Raw genomic sequence first — 27,066 nt, 5'->3', positions numbered from 1 at the left:
TTTTTTTTTACTTTTATAACCATAGAATTAAATGGCAAAAAGTTGTCATTGCTAGTCTGAAAATTAGCAAGCATCTAGGATAAGAAAACTTCAGATGTAATGTATTATGGTTATTGACAGAGGAGGGGACAAACAGAAAAATTTTATTCTGTTAAATTCACTTTCCCTTTTAATTTTTTTTTTATCAGATGAATCTTAGTTGTGAATATATTTTGATTGTGTTGTGTTGTGTTGTTGCAGAAAGACAACAACTATCAGCCTTACCCGCTGGAGCAGGTGCGGCACATCTCCTACCAGCTCATATACAGCGTGCTCTTCCTGCACGAGAACAAACTAACTCACACAGATCTCAAGCCGGAGAACATCCTGTTTGTGGACAGCGACTATGAGGTCGTCAATGTATATAATAGTAGTAAGAAGGTAACGTCTGCACAGTTTTAACATTCACCATTTTCATAGTTAATTACTTTTTTAGTTGTTTTTAAATTAATCTTATGATATTGAAGTTAGTATTAGATATTGAAGAACTTATTATAGTGAAGTATTTACAAGATCTAATTTTAAGTGGTTTTATATGATTTTTTTATACTTATACTAGCAGTCGCCTGCGACTCTGTCCATGAGAAAATAATAAAAAAATAACTTAATAAAACATAGGTTACTTATGTGTTCTTTCAGACTATGTTCATTTATGAATCAAATTTTAACTAGATATCTGCACCAGTTTTGGAAATACCTACTATTGAATCTGTAAACTTTTTTTTAATAATATTAGAGTAAGGATTTGTGAATTGAAATGTTTGGTGGCCTAGAACAGCGAGAGACAGAAGAATGTGGTCCAAAATGTAGGAGGCCTTTGACAAATTGACACACGGACAATTATTGTTTTTTATTAATTATAATGTTAAATTATGTTTGTTTGTTTATTATCTGAATAAAGGCTTATATTATTATTATTAACGTTTGATGTTTTCAGACACATGACTTGTTGCGTGTAAAGCGCAGTGACGTGCGGCTGATTGACTTCGGCAGCGCCACCTTCGACCACGAGCACCACAGCACCATCGTCTCCACCAGGCATTACCGCGCGCCTGAAGTCATACTGGGTACATACATACTTATATCACTTTGTGTCATTTAAATAATGTATTGAATGATGTCTTAAAGAGTTGCAAATGCGTTATCTGTCATCATCATCAACCTACCCTTTTTCCTATGGAAGGTCGGCATAGTACTACTCCTCCATACATCTCTATCAGCTGTCATATCTGAATTTACCTCCTTCTTACGAATATCCTCTTTCACACAATCCATACATACTCTATTTGGCTCTTCCTTTACCTTTATAGCCATCCACATTCAATCTACATTACTTTTTGCTTATATGTTTAAAATTGCAAATGCTTTATCTATCATAATGAATATTATTATCTTCATTAAATTCTTTCTTATTATAGTAGTATTCAGTTAGTAAGTATTTTTTTTTCGATGAAAATGTCAATTTTTGTCATTAACTAGCGATCGCCCGCGATTTTGTCAGCGTATAGTTAAAAGAAGAAAACTAATCTATAATATTCGAACATACATCAGCTAACTTACAGTAAATTTCTCGGCAATATTTGGTCGAGTCGTTTCGGAGATTACCCGGAATAAATACAGATTTGTGTACAAACATACAAAAATTTATTATATATTTATAGGCAACGCAAGTACATCATGTTTTCGAAATATGTTTTTTTTATGTAACATACAGACACTCCGATGTTATTAATTGTAGATTTGTATGTTATAATAATGTTGCAGAGCTGGGATGGTCGCAGCCGTGTGATGTGTGGTCCATCGGCTGCATCATGTTCGAGCTTCATCTCGGCATCACGCTCTTCCAGACGCACGACAACCGCGAACACCTCGCCATGATGGAGAGGATCCTCGGACCCATACCCTACAGGTACATTCTAATTTATGATCAAGTATCCTATCCACCGTCGACTATGTTAAGAAGACCTATAATTTGTTACATATATGTAGATATATTGCTATGTCAACTTCCACCTAATTGCATTATGAATGTGAATGACATTTTAACAAAATTAATAAAAAAATAGTTAACAATTCAACGTCATCGGTTTTACATAAACCCTGATGAAAATATGTTAATGGAAAATTGAAACTACGTCAGTTTATGAATTTCCTAAATGTATTAAAGGTAATAAGTTAATAAATATTATGTAATAGTCGAATGTTGTATTACAGAATGGCTCGTAAAACGAGAACAAAGTATTTCTACCACGGCAAATTGGACTGGGACGAGAAGTCCTCCGCGGGACGGTACGTCAGAGAAAACTGCAAACCTTTGTTGGTGAGTTCATACACACAGTCATACAACACACACACACACACACAAACACACACTCACACACAAACATACACTACAGTTATGTCCAATTTTATTTTTACTCTCAGCGTAATTTCTCTTTCTGCTAACCTCCTAAAGATCTAAGATACCTTTGTTATAGCGAGACTCACGTATATCAATAATGTTGCCCTCCATTTCATTACCTTTAAAGTAAACATAGATTGCAATATGCTATTAAAATGTTGATTAAAAATGCAGAAATGTCTGTTTCTTTTTTTCATTAAAGTATAGAAAAAACATAAATAGTTTAATTTATATATTTATAGTTATTTGAAAAATAACTATAAATATAGTTTAATATTGCATTTTTTTATAATTGTGAAAGTGAAGTCTCCGTCAACTGACTTATGTAACGTTATTTGAAAGTGTTGTATAATGGACCACTTTTTATTTGATGACAAGTTTTTTTTACATTATAATGTTATTTGTCGTGTGTTTTTATTTATTGTAACAATAACCATATCTAAGTCTAGATTGCTTTTATCATTTTCTTTTTTGTTAGATTGTTATTGATTCATTTTAGTAGTGACTAATATAATTGACATATAGCTGTCGCCCGCGACTCCGCCCGCGTGAAATTAAAAAAAAAAACTTAGTAGTTACTATTACTATGTGTTCTTCCATACTGTTCTACATCTATGTTTAATTTTTATCGAGATTTATGTATTTCTGGAGATGTCTTCTAACAAACCTCCATCCATCCATTCATTAAAACATTCGCATTTATAATATTAGTAATTATTCTAAAAGTAATTTTAAATGTCAGTAAGTCTTTTAATTTTTCGAAAGTCCACAACTTGTATTTTGTTTTTGAAATAGTTGTTATTGAAGAAAAACTACAACTATGACTGGCGTCGTTTATTAACATATTTGACATATACGAGTATATATACATTCTTATAACATAACTTAAAAATAACATCATCTTAAAAACTTAATAGCTTATAATATACATTACAAGTAACAAGTTGAATGTTAAATTTTATTACATCATAAAATGTTAGATCAATGAAGAAAATGCAAAAGAATTAAATTAACAGATTGGGTTTTTATTTTCTAACTTTATATGTATACCAACAATTGTGACACACCCTTTATCCACTAAACACTAGACGTACACGATCTGCCACTGACTTCTTACAGCTGTCACACATTGATGCACTTTCACTAAGCGATAGGACTTATCGCTTAGTGGAACAGATGTTTAAGCATTGTATTTATGTATGTATGTGTTGTACAGAGGTACATGCAGAGCAACAACGAGGAGCACCGGCAGCTGTTCGAGCTGATCGCGCGCATGTTGGAGTACGAGCCCGCGCAGCGCATCACGCTCAGGGAGGCGCTCGCTCATCCCTTCTTCAGCAAACTGCCGCACCATCAGAGGCTCGGTACATACATACTGCAGTACAGACACAAATATACTGCAGTTTAGTTATGGAAATTAGTAACTTGCTTAAAATAAAATTAAGATCCTTCGTACATAAGGCAACGTAAATCTTCGAAATCCATCAAGTTTAGTCGTTAAACTACTTACGCAAAATGTAGAGCAGGGATTGCCAAAATTGGTAATTCTCACTCTGTCTTCTATTGACCTAAGTCGGAATGAAAATAATAATAATTGATCTTAAAAGATTTGGTCATGGAGTCTGAAGTAACAGTTCATTTTAGAAAAAAGGTCACTTGTCCAAAATATTTTGGGGATTCCTGATATAGAGTTACGTACACAGTACGCTGACATTTCAATCTGTCGAAGTCAGTCGCTCGTAACCTGTTTGTCTTATCTTCATGAGAAATATTGCTGTAATTTTCAATATGGTGGAGCAAATTTATACAGTTGACATAATTACTATATGTACTTGTAATGACCGAATAGACGATTTGTGTCGACGATTTAACGTTGTTTTTACGCGCGACGCGATTCTTGTGACACAACCATACAATATTACTTTCGACGATTTACCTTGTCTTTTGTACTAAGGATTTTAGTCTTAACCCTCTCTCAATAAAAATGCTATCGATTACTTGGTCAATAAAAAAAATTACATTGGGTTACGTGTAATGTATGAACCTCTTAATAATATAGAGAGTAATTTTTTTTTATATCTTTCATCGTTTCAAGGGGTACAATATGTTGAAAGTTTTATTATAGATTAGATCACAAACAAGTGATCACACTTAAGCTAAGTTTCATTCATCAAAATATTACCTTTAATATCCAGATATAGTAATTTTGTCTTTCAAAGCCAATTCAGTCAAAGACATAGAAAGAGATAGGTGTTTAAAGAATATTTTAACTCTAGAATCTAAAACTAAAAATCTTCAAAAATATAATATAAAAACTAAAATATATCATTAAAAGGAGTCTTTTTAGGCAAAGTTTTTCATAGATTGTATATAATGTGAACTGAATTAATTTAGTTAGAATTCAGCTTTACTAACAAATTACAAATATATTTGCATTTCCTACTGCTGCAGTGTGATTGCATTGCTTTTTATCTAATAGTGACAAGTAGTGTCTACATTTATAGAGTTTTCGGGTTACGCGTTCTTGTTAAAAAATAATACAGTTTTTATGCAACTATTTATTTTTAATTTATTCAATAATTAAGTTGTATTATGTCATATTTAATTATGTAATTAGCTTTATACTATTCATTAAATACAATAATACTAATTTAATTAATTTTGTTAAGAAAATTTTAATTTGAAATGTTGCCATATTAAAAAAAAAATTGTGCCTGGCAATAATAAGTTGTGAATGTAAATGTGGGCAGTGATGATGTATTGTTGTTTGTTGTAGGGCACCAGTTCTCTCGGCCGTCGTTCCTTAGGTCAGGCTCTTGTTTGTTTCGCTTGTCCGCTGTATATATTGTAACACATGCTGACACATGACACACTGCTCTATGTTGCCATGCTCTGATAAACTGTTTCATTCATTTTGCCCTTTTCTCACTTTTTTTTTAAATTAACTTGTTAATAAATAATGCTGGTAAATCTGTTCGAAACTAAATTTTTTTTATAATGATACTAAAATTATGAGAATGTTTTGCATCTTTCTTATTTTATTTTTATTTTTTTTCCATGAAGGTTTTATTTTTCTATTTTAAGTTGATTTACAATTAGGAGGATACGTTTAAAAGAAATTATATTTTGATATTGTAAATTATTTAAATGTTGAATGTAGCCTTTTCAATGTGTAAATGTAGACTTCATTACTATTGCACATGCGCTGTCTTGACTATAAGTTTTCACTGTCCTAATACTTGTATAAAAATGTATTGTTATTACGGTTTCAATCGAATGAGAATGAAAGAGGAAACATGTTTTTGTACATGTGTTTCGACAGTGGAAACAGAGTAATAGATAGTTGTGTGAGACATGTTTGTTGTGTTGCAGGCAATGACCGCGCGCGATGCAATGGCGAGAGTTCCCGCGAGCGCTCGCACTCGCTGAGCCGGTGAGCAGCCCGCGCGCCCCCGCGTGCTATCCGCGTAGCACCCGCGTGCCAGCCACGTGCCAGCCACGCCTGTGCAGTGATATATACGTTACGGACAATTTAACTAAGCTAGGAAATATTTTGTTGTGAACCATTTCTTCTCAATTTGTATTTATAAATAATAATGTATGTAATAAAGGCTGTATCGGTCGGATATATGATGTTTTCATTAAAAACCCAAACCTGTTTACCTAAGAATTTACTGCATTGACACTTTCTATTTAAAAATATAGACGGCAACAAGTGTGGCACTGCATTAGAAAGACCCAGTTGTAGTCAAAACATCTTATGTTTTTCGGGAAAAAAAAATTCTCAAGCAGTTTTAATAAAAATTTATAGAAAAGAACGAATCGTGTCCTAATATCTGTCAAAATATGGCTGAAGTCATCCTCTCTTAGAATATGTAAACATGTCATATATTTTCAATAATATTTTCGGGTCTATTCTAAGCTACCTATTGAAAATGGGAACAAACTTATTGGACAACCTATTATGTTGATAAAAAGTGTCAAATTAATTTAACAGCAGTAGTATATTTCAAAGTATCTCAAGGAAATAGAGATAGAGAGTTCAATTCCGTCTAAAATTACTATATTTTTACATACTTTGGATACTTCGTTACTATTGACGCTATGTCTGTTACTATAATTATGGGCACTTTGAATGTACTCATATATATGACGATGTGAACGCTCCGATGTTTTTGAGCAGAGTGGATGCTTCAATTAATTTGACGACTTTGGTTGTTACTTATAATAATTGATCACTTAAGGTGTTCCAAAGACTGTACATCGATAAAATGGGGGAAATAAATAAATCATAAATGCAACAAAGCTGATTAAAAAAATGTACCTATTTGTATTTCTTCTTCCCTTTCAAATTAAAACAACTTTATATTTATTTCAGTTTATTTTAAAATTTACAAATAAATATCATACACCTATAAGTTGAAAAATTCGTTTCTCGTACATTTCAAGGAACATCAGCGAAATTCAAACTTCTGTACTGAATACACCCATGAAGTACTAAAATGCATTTAATGGAGTTAACAAAATAAGAAACCAATTTATATCATTAAAGTACTGATTGCAGTAATTAATGTAAATTATCTTACGTTTTCAACTTTTTTGGTTACAAAATAATACAAAACAATAAATATTTGAGTTTCAACAATAGTAATAAATAATTTGTTGATTCCAGTTGAACCACTTTGGAATGTGCAAACCACACTTTTACTTGTCAAGACAAATATCCCAAAAAATAAGTTAAAAACTTTAAACGCAAATAAATTAATAACCTCAAACACTAATGTTTTAGGTCTGACTTTTAGGTACAATTTATCACAAAACATATTTCCCCTAATTCAAGTGAAAATTTGTACGTTGGTAACATGTGTCGAATATAATCAAAAACTAACCTATAAATCGTTACTTCAGCTGACTTAAATAAATGTAAGAATAATATGAAACAGTCAGCTTTGTAAGATATTAAATTGTTTATATATCATCACATTGTGAAATTCGATTGCCGAAATACTTATATTAAAAACACAAAGATGTCAATATGTTTAAGAGTATTTCGACAATACAAAACCCACTGTTTGTGATTGTAACTACTTTATCTGGTAACATCAAGTCAAAGAAAGCTAAGCAATAGTCCGTAACAATAGCAAAGTCAATATATCTCATCGTCTCTGTCACACGCAATAATATTTTTACCATTTGTCAGTTTTATTATTACTCCAAAACGTTACTAATATAAAACAGAAATAATTAAAACAACATGAAACACTGCAAAGTACAATAAAGAAAATTATTGAATCAATTAATTCACTTTACATTTTATAATAATGGAAAAACATCACCTAATATAAAAGTTAACCTACGGACAGAATTATTTGACGTTACGAGACAAAACACTATGACATAAGCGGTGTGTGTGAGGCGAGGTGTGAGACGTGTGAGGCGTGTGAGGCGCAGTGTGAGATGTGTGAGGTGCGGTGTGAGACGTGTGAGGTGCGGTGTGAGAGGTGTGAGGTGCGGTGTGAGACGTGTGAGGTGCGGTGTGAGATGTGTGAGGTGCGGTGTGAGACGTGTGAGGTGCGGTGTGAGAGGTGTGAGGTGCGGTGTGAGACGTGTGAGGCGCGGTGTGAGACGTGTGAGGCGCGGTGTGAGGCACTAGACGAGGTCGACGCGGGGCGCGGTGTCGCTGGGCCAGACGTATCGCGGCGGGAGCGCGGGCTCGTACTTGGAGCAGTACATTTGCGCGCGGATGAACTCCTCCGTGTTCAATGGCTGCGGCTGAACTTGCGCCTTGCCTGTAACATATCACATTATAAATAAACTTCGATTTTATTTTATTTTCCGCTTAATAGGAGGTCATATTATTCTTTATAATTTGCCTGATATTATTTACATTTATTTATTTATAACCCGTTGTTAACCTTGAGATTAGAACTAAGTCTCACAAAACTATTTAAAATAATTTGACTGCAGGATCTAAAACAATTTTATATTTTAATTAAAGTAAAAGTAAGTTAAATTAAATTTAGCTAAACCATCTCAGATCAAGAAATCTTTCAGATTGGTTGGTTTTAGTATATATGTTCGTTTGATTATGTCGATAAATTAATATTAACCACTGAAATACAAGAGTAAATTCAAACAGTTTTTTCACACTTATTTTCGTCAAAGGCGTTGGTAAATTGAAGTAGACCATTGAACATATTTACCAGTTTCATACGCGTGGTCTACAATCTTTTTGGCGATCTTGACGGAGCAGTTCTGTATGTCCTTGAGCGGAGGATACAGACTGCCGTGCTCCAGATCATCTTCTGATACGATCTCAGCCAGCGCCTGCAGTCATACATCATTCATTACATAAAAACCTTTTAGATAATTAAAGTTAAACAACATATTACAAAGATTGCTAATTTTTGTCAACATCTAATATATAAAATTCTCGTGTCACAGTTTTCGTCACCGTACTCCTCCGAAACGGCTTGACCGATTCTCATGAAATTTTGTGAGCATATTCAGTAGGTCTGAGAATCGGCCAACATCTATTTTTCATACCCCCCCCCCAATTTTTAACAGCGCGCGGACGGAGTCGCGGGCAACAGCTAGTTATCAAATAAAATGCACCATTTCCCAAAGTCATTGAGTGACTGAGTTCAAATTGTGCAATATTGTGAGAAGCATCAGGCTTTATCTTCCTATATGACTGTTATTATAAAATAATTGATGACTTATGAAGGCTTATAGTCCAATATTTATCTAACATTTCCTATCTCGATTTAGTGGCGATTGAAATATTTAAAGGCTAAGTATCCTGACCTCAGCGGCGAGCAGCATGAAGTCCTCAGAGACATCAACGAGTCCCGCGCACAGTATGCCGAGTGCGAGACCGGGGAAGATGTAGGAGTTGTTGCCCTGACCCGGCCTCAACACGCGCCCGTCCTTTGTACGGTAATCGGGGAATGGCGAACCTGATGCGAAGATCGCGCGCTCCTACATGTACAACATGATAAATAATACAAAAACAAAGAGATTTATATAAATCAGTTATAGAGCGGACATTACAAACATATTCATCCAAACAAGACAATCGTCAAGTAAACGTGTTAACTTCGTGGTTCTCAAGTACGGTTGGCGATCGGCGTAAAATCTTAAGCCAAAATTTAAAAGGCCAGGGAAAAGATGATGAAATGTCTAAACTTCAGTAAAAAAAGGCAATATTAACAAATTGTGAATTTGGTTCGTGTACCATCTATTTATAAATGTTGAATATCTTCAGTCGAAACAAATATAATTTAGAACTAACAAAACATTAGAAATATTCTAAAATGAGAGCAAGTACAAGATGTAAGTAAGATGACATACATCAGTGTTGGCGTAGGCCTCCTCGGCGGTACACTCGGCCTTGCTGGTGGGGTTGGAGAGAGCGAACACGACGGGGCGCGGGTTGTTGTCCGCCATCGCGCGCAGTATCGCCGGAGTGAACGCGCCGCGGATTGCAGCTGCGCCTGCGCACAATTATACAAGTAAAAAAACTGTTGGAGAAATAATTCTAAAATGGAAGGAATTAGTTAAAATATTTTAATTAATATGATTTTTAAAAGTCTTTTTTTGCTCAAAGTAGCACTAACCGATGAGTACGGAGGGCTTGGCAGTGTTGACGACCTCCTCCAGCGTGCGGATGGGAGGGCAATCCTTCGCAAACTTCTCCTTGTGCTCGTTGAGGCCGCCCTCGGGCCGGTTGCGCACTATCAGACCCTACATCATACGAGATGAGCAGAGTTATACAACTAAATTGTACTATAATATGATCAAATGTACAGTGATAGTATACCTTAGAGTCGACCATCCAGATGCGAGACCTCGCCTCCTCTTCGGAGACACCCTCAGCCTTCATGGCCATCACACACAACTCCGCGATACCCAGCGACGCCTGGCAACATAATCTCACTTCTTACTAATATTATAAATACGAATGTTTAGATGGATGGATGGATATTTGTTTGAAGCTATCTCCGAAAAGAATCTTGATGAAATTTGACACAGATGTAGTCTGAAAGAATACTTCTACGTATGAGATTTTTTTTTAATTTCGTGTAGACGGAGTCGCTGGCGACAGTTAGTAATACGTGAATAAAAATATAGCCACCCTCGCCTGCTAAATTACGCTATAGATTCTTCTCTCCTACACTTAAGACATTTCTAGAATATCACAGGGAAATAATTGTGACATATATTGAATAAGAACATTTTACTGCAAGCAATAAATGAAACGTAAAAAAAAATGTGTAACCTCTCCAGCTCCCTGGAATACGAATGTATTGTCTGCGAGCTTGTTGCCTGTGAGACGCAGACTGGCGAGAAGACCCGCCACAGCCACCGCCGCCGTGCCCTGGATGTCGTCGTTGAATGTGCAGTACCTGACACACACACACATTATCAAGTAACTTAAGACATCGGTAACACAGAAGTCCTTTGAAATATGATCAGAGATCCTAAGATGTTTGTTAAATTACTGACGAATTCATCAGTTATTCAAAGAAAGAAGTCGAGAAAACAACCTACTGGTGTATGTATTCCCGGTTTTAAGATAGGACGCGGTTGAGCACAGGAAAAGAAGGTCGCCACAGGTCTACTAATTACACAGTCTCACGTAACCCTAAAGTAAAAAGGAAGTGTCGTAGAAATCTCGCCCTGGAGGCCTAAACTAGCCCTGATTGTATGTTATCTCACCTGCCGCGGTACTTCTCGAGCAGCCTGAAGGCGTTAGCGTTGCCGAAGTCCTCGAACTGCACGAGACAGTTCTGTCCAAAGCGGCGCACCACCGCCTGCATGAACTCCTCGATCAGCTCGTCGTAGGCGGCGCCGCGCACACGACGTTGTCGCAGACCGATGTACAGCGGGTCTTTTAACATCGTCTCATTGTTCGTGCCCACATCTGGAACAAATTTTAAGTATTATAAAGTGGAGAACTCAATGACAAGATATCAAGATTTTAGACTTATAAAAAACCTCAGGTATACTAAGTGTATAACAAAATCGAGCAATCATGTTATTTTGTAAAACTTTAATGAGATTTGAAGACAACAATCTTCGAGTTGATCTTGCTACATAGAGATGCAAAAGGATATTTCTAAGTACGTTGTCAAATTCACAAATTGAAATACTCTCTAGTGCTTCAGTGTCATACTTACCAATAGTGATGGGCAGACACTGGTGGGGCTTGATGCCGGCGAGCGCGGTGTAGAGCGCCAGCTTGCCCACGGGGATGCCCATCCCGCACGCGCCCAGGTCGCCCAGACCCAGGATACGCTCCCCGTCCGTCACCACGATAGCGCGTACGTCCGTCTCCGGCCTGCAAATGTTATCCCAATTTACAATTATAACAACGAATTGTACAGAAAAAACAGCTTAAGGGGGAGCTCTTTGACCGTTATTGAATCGGTAGATAACATAAAATACCATGTGTACCTTGTAAATTAGACTTAGCTCGTCGAAAACAAAAGTACCAACTCTGTTGTTAAGCATCCAACTCTGGCGCTGGATTCGGACTGTCCAGACTGTCTGGGTCTGGATAGTTAAGTTAAAATTCCGACACCCAACACACAGACGACATCCAAGAATAACTTTATTCATTAATAGTATAACTACAATTCTATTTGCAAACAAGAGTTTTAAAAAAATCTTCATTTTCCTGTTAATTAAATTGCTGCGATGTTTGTTTGAGTTGAACATTCAAAGAGATGTCGGTTAGTCAAGGTTGACTAGCCTGTTAGTAATGGAAAATGGAATTAAACTCATGACTAATGTTGCCAAAACCAACAAAAGTAATTCAAGAGGAAGTCATTTGCACAGTCACGGTGTGATTTGTTTGGTAACTAATTAATTAGACAATAATATTTTCAGATAAACAACATTGTGCTCGTTTAAGCTGCTACAATTTTTCTTCGCAACAATTTATTTTGACATTACTGTTTTGTTTATTGCAACAGGGCTTGCGACTAAAACTTGACGTAAGAAATAAATAATTTTAATCAAGTTTTCTCCGAATCATTTTCCAAAATTTGTAACTGTTAAGCAACGGGTAAAAAATAAAAATAAACCGCAACTTACTACACGATTGTTAATTCAATATACAATACTAAACGGCTAGATACCTTATTAATTGTACTATATTAGGTGGTACATTTATTAAAACAGAAACTTGCATTTCAATAGGTCATAAAGTATTTAAGGTCAGCCGGCAGTAGCAGGCCAAAGACAAACGCCGGGGGCGCGCGGCCGCAGACGAGGCGATCTAGTTGTTAACATATCATACAATATGTTATACGCCTGTCTCATTACAAGGGTATAAAGAACTGAGATATGTAGCTACATTAACGGACATTCCAATTATTTCCGTATATATTAATAACCAAAAAGGGTATCGTCTGCAAATATTATATAATTTGTAATACCGAAAATACAAAAAACAGAAGCTTAAAATTTAGTGAGACATATCTAATTAGTGTGTTCTTTAAACTAATGATTTCATTAATAAAACATGCTAACTATGTATCTCTACCTATTAGAAAATAGTGAACGTGCTTTGAGTACATTTATATGCTCTCCCATTTTGGTATCCTACGAATAAACCAATGACTTAATTTGGTATGACTGATTGCTATAAATTTGACTCAAATATAAATTAGAGACAATTAGATTGTTTCCGAATTTTCAAAGATCTTTCAAGTTGAAAGAATAAGTGAATTTTATACATAGACAGTATTTGTTAGAGAGATTTAATGTGAGGTAACTGACCAGTTCTTCAATATATCGTAGACGTGTCCCTTGTCGTGTATGGTGATGAAGAGACCGCGCGGCCGGCGGTACACCAGACCGTACTTCTGGCAGGCCAGGCCCACAGTCGGCGTGTACACTATGGGCATCAAGTCCGCCACATTCTCGCCAACGAAGCGGTAGAATAAGTGCTCATTGCGGTCCTAAAAGTAGACACAAATATGATATTTTAATCCCGCAGTCATTGCACAGAGCAGGGTGTGGTCGTAGCATTGACAGAGGCTGCAGCCTCGTTACACAGGATGTGTGAACTAGATCACATACCAATACGTTAATATCTGTAACACATGTTTACAATCACATGAAATCACAACATTGAGTTGTAAAGATCTATAACTTATCAAACAAGATCTTAAGAATCACATAAATGTCAATATTGACATCACGTTCACTTTATGACCTTTTATACAAGAGAAATCATAGAAATAACACACACAACTCTATGGACGGGGAGTCCAAACAGTACATTTAGTATATAAATCTACTAAGCGTAAGTAAGTCTGTTAACTTACAAGTAAGCCCATAAGATAGATGTATTTGTTGAGAGGGTCCTCATATCGCTCGATGGAGAGCTTGCACAACTGCACCTGCTCCTCCTGGCTCTTGACCCTGGCTGGCAGCAACCCGTGGATGCCCAGCGCCTGACGCTCCTCAATAGTGAATGCCAAGCCCTGGAACATTTGCGTTCATTTTTTACAAGGAGTACAAATACACCTAATTTCTCGATTTGTTGACTCTTATAAATTACTAATATTTTGAGACATTTGTTCCTAAAATTTGTCGATCTTTAATCGATTAAAAATGTTTACTCCATGATATTATGAACAACAATTTAAGGACATATCCGCGTTGTTTTACATAAGATGATTGACGTGATTTTACGTGGTTACCTCAAGCAAGCTGTATTAATTAACTTACTCATTTACGTAATTCGTTCTTAGACATAAAAGACGAGTTTATATAACTATGAATACATGTTTAATATTCATTTATAACATAATTTAAATATAAAGAAGTTAATTACATTATTGTGTTTAGAAATTATAATACGATAATTTTAACATAAAAAATATGTCTATTCAGATAATGTTACGTTTATACATTTACATTCGAGTATAAAAAACATTTAAAGAAATCAATTAACAATGAAATGTCGATAGCAAAATATGTGAGAAACAGAATTACGTAAGCCCTTATATTAATACATTTCTACTATACTTAACATTTTATATCTTTTCCACAAGAACTATAAAATATCGAAATTTTCCACGTATTTATTTTTGTTCGAACTTGTTTACCGTTGCTGATGTGCTGACGTCACATTTATTGAACCCGACTATCTCAAAGTGAAATAAGCAGCCCGCCCTGGGAATGTACGATGGATCTTCGTGAAGTTATTTACTTCTTAACACACAGCAATATTCAGTGAGTGTAGAGTGAGAAAGGAAATTTCAAATTACATTGCGCAATATCTTAATATTAAGAAAAAAAAAACTGTGGAATAGCAATACAATGTATTACGGGGATTTCGACTATAAGCTTTTATTTTAGGTTATTTTAGTGTTATTCTAGAGGCTTGAGGTTTAAGATAAAAGTAACAATGTTCCATTGGGCACTTCGTCGCAGCCTATAAATTTGATATTTTAGAACCTCCACGCACATAGCTTCAAACTCTCACCGTTGGACAATCAGCAGTTGACGTTCGCTATATGAATTGTAGTTTGCATTTTGCACTAAAAAATGCAGCAGAAAAGAAAGTTGAAGCAGACCGTGTATGGTAGCTCTTAGGTCTCTTAGCCCTTGAATTATGATTCAAAGTTGGACATATATTAACCGAAATACTAATTTCTGTCGATTATAAGTTTATTAGGTTTAAGAAAAGTCATACAACCCACAACTTGTATATAATACAACTCACAGCTTCCAGTCTCAACTTTTATTAAGTCGTCTTAATTTACTGACGTAATTTATCCTGAGTTCTTTTATGTAAAATTTTACTGACTTCGTATAAAGAGGGATCAGTCGGCGCCGTTTTACAATTATAGTCGATACACGAGCGAGACAAAGCATTATATATTCAGCTTTAGTACTATCCTATTAAGTTACTAATCGTATAGCCTTTTCGATTAGCCTTTCGAGCCTGATAGAGTAATAGTTAATAAGTAAAGTGATCCACAAAACTGTAAACTGATTATGTTCTTCGGTAAGTCCTTATTTCTCCGCATTTTAATATGTAGTACCACATACCCTAGAATCAATCGCTGCCAAACAACAGGGTAAAGAGCACATCTCTCGCCGCGGCGTCAGCTGCCACCAGTCGTGCTGCATTGTGTCACACAAACAAACAGACGCAGCACAAATACCAAAAGTATTTAATTCCCAACAAAAAGTAAAATCACAACTAACTATTCAAAAATAATCACTGAAACGTAATCGTAGTTACTGAAAAAAACGACCACTTTCCCACTATGGCAATAAAGGTTTTATTATCTATGCAAATTTAATGGAATTTAAGTTTATTAATATGAATAAAGAAATAAATTTCTTTGTGCACAAATGAACCTGGGAATTTGGGATTTTAACCGTATTTCAAAACGAAAACCAAGTACGCAGTCGATGTAGTTCCCGTGAAAGGAATGTAAAAATAACCCTGTGATCTAATGTATCATAAATTTCCGCAAAGCGCACTTCGCGCGGAGTTATTCGATCGATATGTATCGTAGTCTTTGTATTTTTACTACATTATATGGGTTTAACTTCTCTGCCAGTAAAATTCTCGCATATAAATATAGCTGTCTCCGGCGACTCTGTTCGCTTGGTATTAAAAAAAATTATAAGAAGCCTATATGTTCTTCCAGACTTCTGACAGATAGTTCTTGTAGAACATACTCTACAACCGTGCCAAATTTCATCAAGATCCCTTGAGTCGTTCTGGATACCGAACAAATATCCATCTATCCATCCATCCATCCAAACATTCGCATTCATAATATTAGTAAGAAGTTAGATGTATTTAGAAATAACAATATAAATGGAAAGTCGTATACAATCAAACTATTAATCCTTTTAAAAATTTCAATGAAACTTCAAACGAAATGAACACGGACATAAACAAACGACCTTTGTTTTTATTAATGTTTTTAGCCATGAAAACAAATCGCAAGTCATTGACATTGCAAAAAACTGTTACATCTTAAGACGCAAGGCCACACTTTGTGCAAATTACTATTTGCTTATTTATGTTCACACATTACGAAAAAAAAACATTTCATACGTATAAAATACTAGCTGTCACCCGCGACTCCGTCCGCGCAGAATTTTAAAAAACCTAATTAGTTGCCTATGTGTTCCTCCAGAGTATGCTTTATATCTATGCCAAATATCATCAAGATCCGTTGAGCTGTTTTGAAGATATCTTGTAACAAACATATATCTATCTAAACTTTCACATTCATTTCACTTTCACATAAGATGGTATGTATCGTATAAGTTTAATTCGCAATCTTAAATTCCACAAGTATAAAACATATGCAGCCAAAGTCAATAGTCAAAAACCTCACCTTTTGAAACTGGCTACTATCAATAACTAGCAATATAAAATTTGCAATAAACAAATAATTGGGTTCTAATTTATTACGAACTAGCTTTTACCCGCGACTCCGTCCGCGCGTAATATAAAATAGGAAACGGGGTAAAAATTATCCTATGTACGTTTCCTGGTTCTAAGCTACCTGCCCGCCAATTTTCAGTCAAATCAGTTCGACCGATCTTGAGTTATAAATAGTGTAACTAACACGACTTTCTTTTACATATATATATATAGATATGACTCTCTAAGCTAAAATCTATTAAACGTAGTTTTAATAATGTGAAGCAGGCATAACAACGATTTATATACGGTGAAAAAATTATAAATAACATACGCAATGAACGGCAAATTCCAACATACAACGCAATACGTAACTTGATCAACAAAATACTTTATAAATAGAATATGAATAACAAATTAACTGTATTATCATCATTTTCACCACACAAGTCTCTCCGTTCTCTTTGAAAAGATAGCAACATACTTTTAAAATGCGTTTTGACATTAAAACCCATGGAAACATTCGCTATTATATTAGATAGTTATTGCTCGTGAATCCGTCCACGAGGAATTAAAAAAAAAACTTTATAAGTATACTATGTTCTACATCTTTGCTAAATTTCATCATGATCCGGATACCTTCAAACAAACATGCATCCATCCATCCATCCATCTAAACTTTCGCATGTATAATATTACTAAGAGTAAGAATTAATATTAATTAGTACATTACCAATATAATTGTATCTTAAACCAAACAAAATAATCATCGAAATCTCCAATTCATCATCTAATTTACTCCGCGTAATAAAGCAAATGATCTGATGAATTGCAAATTAATAGCGAAGAAAAATGGGTGCCAGTCAGATCCCTAGAGGAGGGTTGAGACAAGAATTAATTTCTTGCAAAGTTACTAAGCATTACTTGACAAATAGGTTACGATTATTCGTGTCCTAACTAACACGATTATTATTAATTTGTTCTCGTATTTTATTCTTAATATAACTAAATACACAAATACAGTACATATATATCAATAAAACACTTGAATGGACAAATCAATTAGTTGGTGCGGGGATGCGTATCGTAAGAGTACCCATAAACTTTGAGTGCTAAATTAGATAAATATAGATTATAAAAACTAATTCTTTTCTTGGGATTTAATGTATTTAGTATAGGCCACAAAAATGGCTAAACTAACTTACAGAAAATTAATAAAATAAGTAACTAAAAAAAATTAAACAAAGTCATCTTAACAAGACAACATTTAAGCAATGATGGAGAATATATATAGATAAAATTATCACACGATTGGCAAGAATTTCAACATATTTTTTTATGTATTAAATAAATAATTTGGTATAATTTCATGACGTCACTCTTTTTAAATTACACCGGTCTGAAGTGCGAATACCGCGGAACTAACGTGTTACATTCCACACCTAACATCTGTCGTCATGGCAACGCAACACCTATCTGATAAAAAGATTCCAGTCAGTTGTTATGTAGGACATTACATATCAAACAAGTTAGATGACCGACCACACTATTACTATGGTGATTACTGTTAGTTTCCACAGCCAAAACCAATACATAACACTCTCTATCTTTAGTAAATAATAATCTACTACTAAAAAGAAGAAATAGGAATCTAAATATTTATTATTATTTTCTTTAGTGGGACTACAATTCTTTCTTGGATATAAAGATTTCCTTAAACAGTCATTCTTGATTTGATCATGTCTATTTCAGATAACAAGTGCACGGAAATTCCGCAGATGCCTTATTTACGTAACTCTCAGCGTCTTAAGTTCTGTTTCCACTTAGCGGCTGATACGTGGTGCTATTGCGGCCACAATTTCCAATGATAGCCGTGCATACCACAGTCGCGAGACTAATGCTTGGTGGAAATGGGTCTTCAGCTGTCAGTATACTTATTTACGAAAGCGCATGTCGTCATTTACCGTTGACTGGGCAAGTGACGTAACAAAGATGGCGGATTGGTCTACTAACCCGCTAACAATGACCTTGTATTACTTGAGATTTCACGGTCGATTACGTCATTTCAGTAACTTTATCAAGATGTTATTGATACAGATTCTATTCCCGCATGACTATCTTTTATAGTCTTTTTCTTTGATTATTTAGATAAAACCAAATGTATGTAGTGACGAAACAACAAATGCAACAGTTAGCAATCACTGGCCACTAATTATTATGTTCGCCTCATTTCACAACGGTTACCTACATATGGACTTTTAAAAACATTGAAACATTCTAAAAAATAATTCAAAATAAACTGCTGAGCCTTGTTGATATTTCAAAAGTTGTATAGTCGTTTACTACGAGTTACTCCAGCCTTAAAAGTCAAAGATGGTTTCGCTTGTTTACCAAAGTAGAACATTATCAAGATTTAGGATGATGTTATAGTTTTAGTACAATTTTGTGAAGTACAACTTACGCAATATTGTATTAATAATCTTACTAATATTATTAATGCTTAGATGGATGGATGTTTGTTTGAAGGTACATATCTCCGGAATGGCTCAACGGATCTTGATGAAATTTAGCACAGTAGCACATAGTCTGGAAGAACACATAGGCTACTTTTTATGTTTTTTTAAGGCCGCGAGGACAGAGTCGCAGGTGACAGCTAGTTACGGTATAATTATACGAGTAGAAATAATGATTAATCATTATTAACAAATAAATTAGCGCTCTACTTTTAACTTTTTATTTTGTTATCAGATAAGTCTGAACATGATCATTACGAACAGACGCTAGTAGTCTTTATCGGTTTGATTATCAATTTTATACTTCCCAATTCCTTAATTAAATTCTAGCTAATTTTATAAGAAAGGCATATCAAAAATAAATCAGAGAAATTATTTGGGTCCACGACTCACGGTGGCGTATAATAATGGAATAATGAAAAAAAAAATGCATTATTTTTGCAGTCATTTTCTTTTTTTTATTACGTCTAAATTCCTATGAAATTTTAAATGATAAAAGATTTTTTTTTTACTGCGGTTCAATATATTTACTTACATATGTCCAGTTCTTAGGATATTCACTTTAGAAGCCTATAAAATATATTTCTTACTATAATCTAGAAATTATAAGAAACACTAAGATCTCATTTAGTGATCGATTCGATTTGGAGCCCACAAATGCGAAAAAATATCAATATTTATAAACCTACGATATTATACGAGATTCATATAGTACCTATATAGCTTTAACCTTGCTTGTTTGCTTAAATCTTGGTAATGGTCTACATAAATTATCTACCCACTCCACTATAGGCACAGCCAAGCGATGAATGCAGAAATTCTGCCTAGGTTCGTGTTATTTTGCAAAACAAGAATTCTGATTTTAAAACACGGAACAATGACGGCCGTTTATAGTTACTGTTTTAATAACATTTCATTACGATTATTGAATTGAATGAATATGTTATATAAAACTATAATTATGATGTTACAACGAAATGTAGTCTAAATATTAGATTGAAATTGGCATAATAATGAAGCAAAAATTATTCTAACTGCTACATTTAAATTCTAGTGAAATGGAAAACCTCCAAATAGTACGAGAGTTGTACGGAATTAAAAAATCTAGTAATAAATATAGCTGGTCAGCTATGTCAACCTGATATAACGTCCCAATAGTGAAAGAATTCTTCAAATAGATCGATTTCGGAGCTTATTTAATGCAAACAAACAAACAAACAATAAAATCTTTCCTTTTTATAATATTAGTATATATTTTAATTTTAAAGTTACGTGTACGACAGTGACGATATTTGTTCATATAACGGATGTGTCAACAAAGACTTGGAGGAAAAAGCAAAAGTGCGTAGTAAACGTTTATTGTAAGTTAAAGGATGTAGACAATTTAAATTTGTTGCTATAGAAATACCCAGCCTCAAATGACTCGGTAAGGTTTAGTAATCTGTTAACAGCGGTAGAACACAGACATGATTATCAATCAGCTAAGTAATGGGCCAAGCCAAGATTCTAGTTGGCCATCAATTTATTATAAAGTATAAGAGAAAGATTTATGTGGAGTACTAAAATAACGTTTTAGTTAGAGAGTAACTGTGAGATTACGCAACAAAATTAAATATATAATATATAATTTAATATTACAAGAAAATATTGAAAATCGTTGGAATATGTAACAATTTTTAGTTAATTCCGACGAAAATATTTACATTTAAGTACAGTTCCAGACAAAATATGTGGCGTAATACAATTTTCTACTTGTCTGTATACAAACAGAGAAACTACATACATCAAAGTAACATGTAAACAGTTACGTGATCTGAGCCGGGTGTAAGTTCACCACAAGTAATGATTGAGCGTTTAATGTAAAGTGACATGTACAATTGCTATTCGAGGAATGGAAATCAGTTGCTATGCTATTAGATGTCAAGTAAAATTATAACCCTGAGTTTTCATTGACGCATTGCATTGTATAAAACAATATCAGTTTTTTTACAGATAATGAAATGGGTGATAAGTGAAAATCCACGGTGAAGTGTACAACACAAACAAATCCTTTTCATTCGTGGAAATATTCATTCTAGGCAAAGGAAACGCAATAAGTAGAATATTTGAAACACAAAGTTATATCAACAAAGACCGTGTAATATTTTATACGAGCTACTGAATTTCTGGGACCCTAAGCCGATGGGCGGTGGAGCGTGATTTTTGTACGGCTCAAAGCACCCTTCAAAGGTACTTTTTCTCCTTTGTTACAAACCGTTCCACCCTCTTTAAGAGTTACACAATGTACTACATGATTTGTATATACATAGTGTTTTATTAGATAAAGTATAACGCGTGTTTGCTATCAAAATATATTAAATGTAAAGTAAAGGCAATTAAAGAAAGAAATAATTATCACCAGTTTTTATAACGTAGTAAAAATACAACATAAAATATATGCATTTTCATACTGTCATTGACTAGCTGATATAAATTGATTGCGATAATTTTAAAGAAAAATGGAGGTTATTTTTAATTAACTACATAACCTAACCTCGTTATAAACACGGCGAATGGAAAATAAGTATGTTGACATTACAAGGCACGTTGACGTTTAACGCAAATTCAATTCTAAACATACATTTTCATAATCAATGTTGGAACAAATGTATTGGCCAACGTTTGAAACGATCAGCTGATTCAAATACTGTAAAACAGCAATACATAACGAACGACCCGAGCGAATTATGTGTGAAAATAAATCAATAATGTTTGTCGGTGTGTGAAGTTACCTTGTTCAGACCGGGATGTTTGAGCCGGTCTAGACCGGAGACTTTGCCGGCGGACTGGCCGTCTCCGCAGCCCCATACTCCGATACGATCGCGCTCCATTTCGCTATGCGTACACTTGCTTCCAATAGTCGCGGTCGACTGCCTGCCGTCGGCTTGCAGCGTGCTGCTTTTGTTTTGCAGCGAGGGGGGCGCTGGACTCATCGCGGTCTCGCTCCTGGGAACAACAGGAAAAGTTTTCAGCCGCTGAATTGATACGAACCATGCTTGCGGTTTGCACCACTTGATAACAGATGGCGTTAGGTCGATGTACTCTTGTCGTGAAAATCTGTGCCAAAATGCGGTGCTGTTATCTATTTGTATGGTAAATAAATGAAATAGTAGCACAATCAATTTATCTGAAATATTTTATTTTTATATATTTTCTTTGTTCCAATGCTTTTTACAACTTTTTTGTGATTTGTCGATTTAAAACTAGGTAATAACAACGCAAACTAGTCGTGCCGTCTAGATTAATTTTATAGTTATAAATATTAGGTCCTTACATATGAAATTGGCGTTTTTCGTACTGGCCACTTTAATCACGAGTTTCTCCTCTTTGGTAAGGAATTCCAAATTCAAATTTGTACAGCTATAGACTCATGTATTTGTGGTTCGATGACCGTCATTCATTTGTTTTTTTTCTTCTGTTTTTTCTGTTTGCGTCACTCATTTTACAAAATGGAAAACTTAAAATATCGCATTATTTACGAGTACGAGTTCCGCCGTGGCACTAGTGCTGCGGAAACGACTCGAAGGGTGAATGATGTGTATGGCGGTCGTGTTGCAAAAGAAAACACAGTTCGTTTTTGGTTCCAACGTTTTCGTTCTGGAAATTTCGATCTGCAGAACAAGCCCCGTGGACGGCCTGAGACTCAAGTTGATAATGAAGAGTTGAAGGCTATTGTGGAAGCGGATCCATCGCAAACCACGTCCGAGTTAGCTGCAGGCTGCGATGTTAGTGATAAAACTGTTTTAATTCACTTGAAGCAAATTGGGAAGATTAAAAAGCTTGAAAGGTGGGTACCTCACGAATTGACTGAAGCAAACCGGCAAACGCGCGTCGACTGTTGCGTTACATTACTAAACCGGCACAATAATGAAGGTATTTTAAACCGAATCATTACCTGTGATGCAAAATGGGTTCTTTACGATAATCGGATGCGCTCAGCGCAATGGTTGGATCCTGGCCAGCCAGCCAAATCCTGCCCCAAGCGAAAATTACCCCAAAAAAGTTACTTGTAAGCGTTTGGTGGACTAGTGCCGGTATTGTTCATTACAGTTTTCTCAAATCTGGCCAGACTATTACGGCTGATGTCTATTGTCAGCAATTGCAAACCATGATGGAAAAGCTAGCGGCTAAACAACCTGGGCTGGTCAATCGCTCCACGCCACTGCTGCTTCACGACAACGCTAGACCACACACTGCGCAACAGACGGCTACTAAATTAGAAGAGCTTCAATTGGAAAGTCTAAGACATCCTCCGTACTCCCCGGACCTTGCTCCAACAGATTACCATTTTTTTCGAAATTTGGATAACTTCTTGCAAGGGAAAAAATTCAACTCCGATGGGGCAGTCCAAATCGCCTTCAAAGATTTTATTGATTCCCGTCCGACTGGTTTTTTTAGTAAAGGGATCAATGAACTACCTATGAGATGGCAAAAGTGCATAGAAAATAATGGTTCATACTTTGATTAATTAAATATATTACATTAAAAAATATTCGACTTTTTGTTCCTCCCATACAAAACGCCAATTTCATATGTAAGGACCTAATATTTTTATAGTTACAAGAAATTCTGTACTAGAAAATAATTTAAAAAAAGTTTTAGTGCAGCTTCCTGAATCAATTTATGGAAGAAATAAAGTATTTATTTAACCAGGTCATGGTATTCCCAACTGACAAATTAACACCTAACGCCTTTTCAGTGGTTCAATCAAAATTTCCATTTTAACACCGTAAATGACTCATTCTGATAAATTTGACATGGCTTGTTATGGCCCTAAAAATATTAACAAACATTGCGGTGGATATTTATTTGGCATTCACTTCCTATTGTCTCCATCTCCAGCATAATAAATACTGCGTTGTTAGTTTATCGTCCACTGCGTTCCTTGGCCAAAGTACAAGAAGATAAAGATGTAGAAAGTAAAAACTATAATAAGTAAAGCCAAGCCAATATTATATGAAAAAGAAAGAATTAATAACTTTAGTTGTGTCGTGATTTTGCAATAACGTTTCAAGTACATACATACCTTGTACACATTATTTATCGCTTATCATACCGGAATCAAAAACTGCGAGTTATTTATGTCGTCATTGGCGCATGAAAACAATTTGCAAATCATTGATTTTTGTAGACTTCTTACACCAAACCATACAGCTGAAAATATCCTGAATATTTACGTAATTACGTATAATCAATAGTAATAGATGAAAAGGAACTACTGAACCGATTTGACTCTCACTGTTGAAGCTACACTATCACCGGGTGAAATAGGCTATTAGATTTTATTCGCGCGGACGAATTCGCGGGCAACTACTAGTATATTATAGATATCAACCGATCGTATACAATTATCACGGTTATTGATGTAATGAAAGATTAAAAACCGAAATTGTAATGCGTAATTTCATACCCGAGTGTGAAGGGTATAAATTAGGTTTTTTTTTTGTTTTTCTTGTGTGAAACCTACCACCTTATAATCCAAATGTAAGTGAAAACTAATGAACGTATCGCAACAAGACTATGATCAATCAACGCAGTATCGTACTTGGTTTGACAGCCTTTTTTTGTACTTTCCTTCTATACTTTCCATATTTAAGAAAGACGTGCGAAGCCGAGTGCTACTCCTAGTGTTAGATAATAAGATAGTCTCCTAATAAAGTGTTATCATGCGTTATGTAATTTCTTAAAAAAAAACGAAACGATAAAAAAAGGTCGGCGAACTCTGACCTATCATGTGAATCAGAACGCGTAATCAGACCAAATGTAGGAATGTTTTATTAACCGCAAAAATTTTCACATATTAAATAAACTAGTGTGTGACCTCGACTATGCATTTATTTTAAATTATATTTTAATATTTACGTGTCTATTATAAACGAATATCAATTTTAATCCATCCCCAGTGTGGTGAATTTGCGGCAAAAATTTTAAAGGGACAATTTAATCCGTCGTTTACTTAGTGAACATTTCTCATAAGTTTTAAATCTAAACTTGAATCTACAAACAACCTTCACTAACTACAGACAACCTAACTAACATTGAACTAAATTACGAATACTTCCTTATTGGAAAATGGTATACAAAAGACTTCAAAATCTAATCAAAATAAATAACAAACCACTTAAGCGGACTGACTTCTTGGCTTCCCGCCCGAATACTGTCCAGAATGATTTGCGAAACCACTGTGAAAAATAATCATTGACAATTAATGATTTCCTACCAATAAGAACGTTACGTTATGATTTATTTACTTGTTATGTATTTCCAGCACGGTTCGGTAAATTTTTCGATAGAGACAGCGGGTAAAGTAATGGTCATTTAGAAGCCTAATACTATAGTTGTTAAAAGTTATATCCCATCAATTTTAATTCAGGTAATAAATAAAAATTCAAATATTTGTTACGTAACAAAAAAACTCAGGCTTAGATTCAAATGTTTGTAGTATAGATATTTTTCAACTCGATTTGGAAGTTTTTCTCAATTTTCATTGACTTTCTTAGTTGATAATTTTTGCTTAAAAACATACTTTGACCATCAGAACATACCTTTTTCACTTTTAAGTACACCTTTCCCATATCACACCAAAGTAGTTTTTTCAAATTAATTACAAAAAAAAGTTTAATCGCTTTTTTAATTATAAATTATACACAACATATTAAGAACATAGAAAAACACATTTTTATCCAAATGGATACTCTTCTGTGTAATGTATGAGAAAATCATTGTTATTTTATTACAATTTTCTTACCTCTTAATTTTGTAAGAACGGTCCGCGCCATTCATTTGACACACGTCAATTTTGGCGACCGATTTGACTTTACGGTTGACAAATTCCATTTTTAAAAAATCGAATTTGCAAAGAGATCCAATATCACAGAAAAGAAAACAGTTTCTAATTGAATTTTACACTTTTGAATTATTTTAAAACATTACAACTTGGTAATTTTTTGAAAATACATTAAGATAATATTGTTGGAGTCTATTATTATAGAGCTCAAACGAACTCGTAAATACGACTAAAGATTTCATTTACAGCCATCATGCTAAATACATGATTCTTCCGCTTATCACTTTGCGCTTGAATCATGTCTTGAATAATTAACTAGTTACAAATTAAATGCTCATCAAAACAATGTTTATTTTATATATTACAAATTTAATTACATTAAGACTTTGAAAGGCAGAAAATTCGGATTTATTCCTTACACAGTAACAACCTCTTTTATACTAGTGTCACAGTCATCTTACATTATTAATGCGAAAGTTTAGATGGATGGATTTTTATTGGATGTTAGGTTTCACCGAAACGGCTTAACGAATCTTGGTGAAATTTGGAACAGTAAAATATAGTCTGGAAGAACAGGATTTTTTTTTTAAATTCCGTGTGGACAGAGTCGCGGGCGACAGTTAGCATTGACATATTTTTTCGATGACGATACATTGGCGCGTGTCGTAAATATTTGTTTTAGGCTCTCCAGTTCAGGCTCAATTATAGCTGGTTTTGTTTTTTAAATTATCATCATACACCCTGTTTGTTGCTCCTTTCTACTGGTACGACAATTTCATTTTCTCTCAACATATCAACAACTATTTAATATTTATCAAAACATCACCACGTTACTTTATAGTAATGGTTAACATCGTTATCATAGGTTACG

The 27,066-nt window shown here is 34.5% G+C and overlaps 2 protein-coding genes across 6 annotated transcripts in view; one reads left to right on the top strand and one right to left on the bottom strand.

The window, feature by feature from the left end:
• The window catches only part of LOC106713208 (dual specificity protein kinase CLK2), a 64,135-nt gene extending 58,073 nt beyond the window's left edge, over nucleotides 1-6,062 (top strand). The window contains exons 6-12 of one of the 5 annotated variants that reach the window (XM_045679235.1): nucleotides 241-420; nucleotides 977-1,106; nucleotides 1,804-1,948; nucleotides 2,254-2,359; nucleotides 3,657-3,804; nucleotides 5,217-5,247; nucleotides 5,813-5,891. In XM_045679235.1, the coding sequence (XP_045535191.1) occupies nucleotides 241-420; nucleotides 977-1,106; nucleotides 1,804-1,948; nucleotides 2,254-2,359; nucleotides 3,657-3,804; nucleotides 5,217-5,247; nucleotides 5,813-5,819 (747 nt within the window). In that variant the 3' untranslated portion in view covers nucleotides 5,820-5,891. Of the gene's footprint in view, nucleotides 1-240; nucleotides 421-976; nucleotides 1,107-1,803; nucleotides 1,949-2,253; nucleotides 2,360-3,656; nucleotides 3,805-5,216; nucleotides 5,248-5,812 lie in introns of all 5 variants that reach the window. The other 4 variants (XM_014505929.2, XM_045679237.1, XM_045679236.1 and 1 more) reach the window with 4 other exon arrangements.
• A 1,976-nt stretch (nucleotides 6,063-8,038) lies between these two features.
• On the bottom strand, nucleotides 8,039-26,260 carry LOC106713249 (NADP-dependent malic enzyme). The gene is made up of 13 exons (XM_045679433.1): nucleotides 26,157-26,260; nucleotides 22,141-22,354; nucleotides 13,780-13,938; nucleotides 13,229-13,410; nucleotides 11,623-11,783; nucleotides 11,162-11,366; nucleotides 10,722-10,848; nucleotides 10,263-10,361; nucleotides 10,060-10,186; nucleotides 9,794-9,936; nucleotides 9,248-9,421; nucleotides 8,644-8,767; nucleotides 8,039-8,229 (listed from the first exon to the last, which is right to left on the bottom strand). Exons 1-13 carry the CDS (start codon nucleotides 26,243-26,245, stop codon nucleotides 8,090-8,092), a joined length of 1,944 nt encoding a protein of 647 aa, XP_045535389.1. The 5' UTR covers nucleotides 26,246-26,260; the 3' UTR covers nucleotides 8,039-8,089.
• Nucleotides 26,261-27,066: the final 806 nt, after the last annotated feature.

This window comes from Papilio machaon, chromosome 9 (genome assembly GCF_912999745.1).
Source record: "Papilio machaon chromosome 9, ilPapMach1.1, whole genome shotgun sequence".
NCBI lineage: Eukaryota > Metazoa > Arthropoda > Insecta > Lepidoptera > Papilionidae > Papilio > Papilio machaon.
The sequence above is the reverse complement of the archived record's forward strand: the minus strand, read 5'-3'. Positions and strand labels throughout refer to the sequence as shown.

Excerpts from the sequence above, each read along its gene's own strand:
- LOC106713249 (XM_045679433.1), bottom strand. The coding sequence starts at position 26,245 with ATGGAATTTGTCAACCGTAAAGTCAAATCGGTCGCCAAAATTGACGTG. Across the intron at positions 10,187-10,262 it reads TCTGGATGGTCGACTCTAAG|GGTCTGATAGTGCGCAACCG; the intron begins GTATACTATCAC and ends CGTATGATGTAG. Across the intron at positions 9,422-9,793 it reads AGGCCTACGCCAACACTGAT|GAGCGCGCGATCTTCGCATC; the intron begins GTATGTCATCTT and ends TTGTACATGTAG.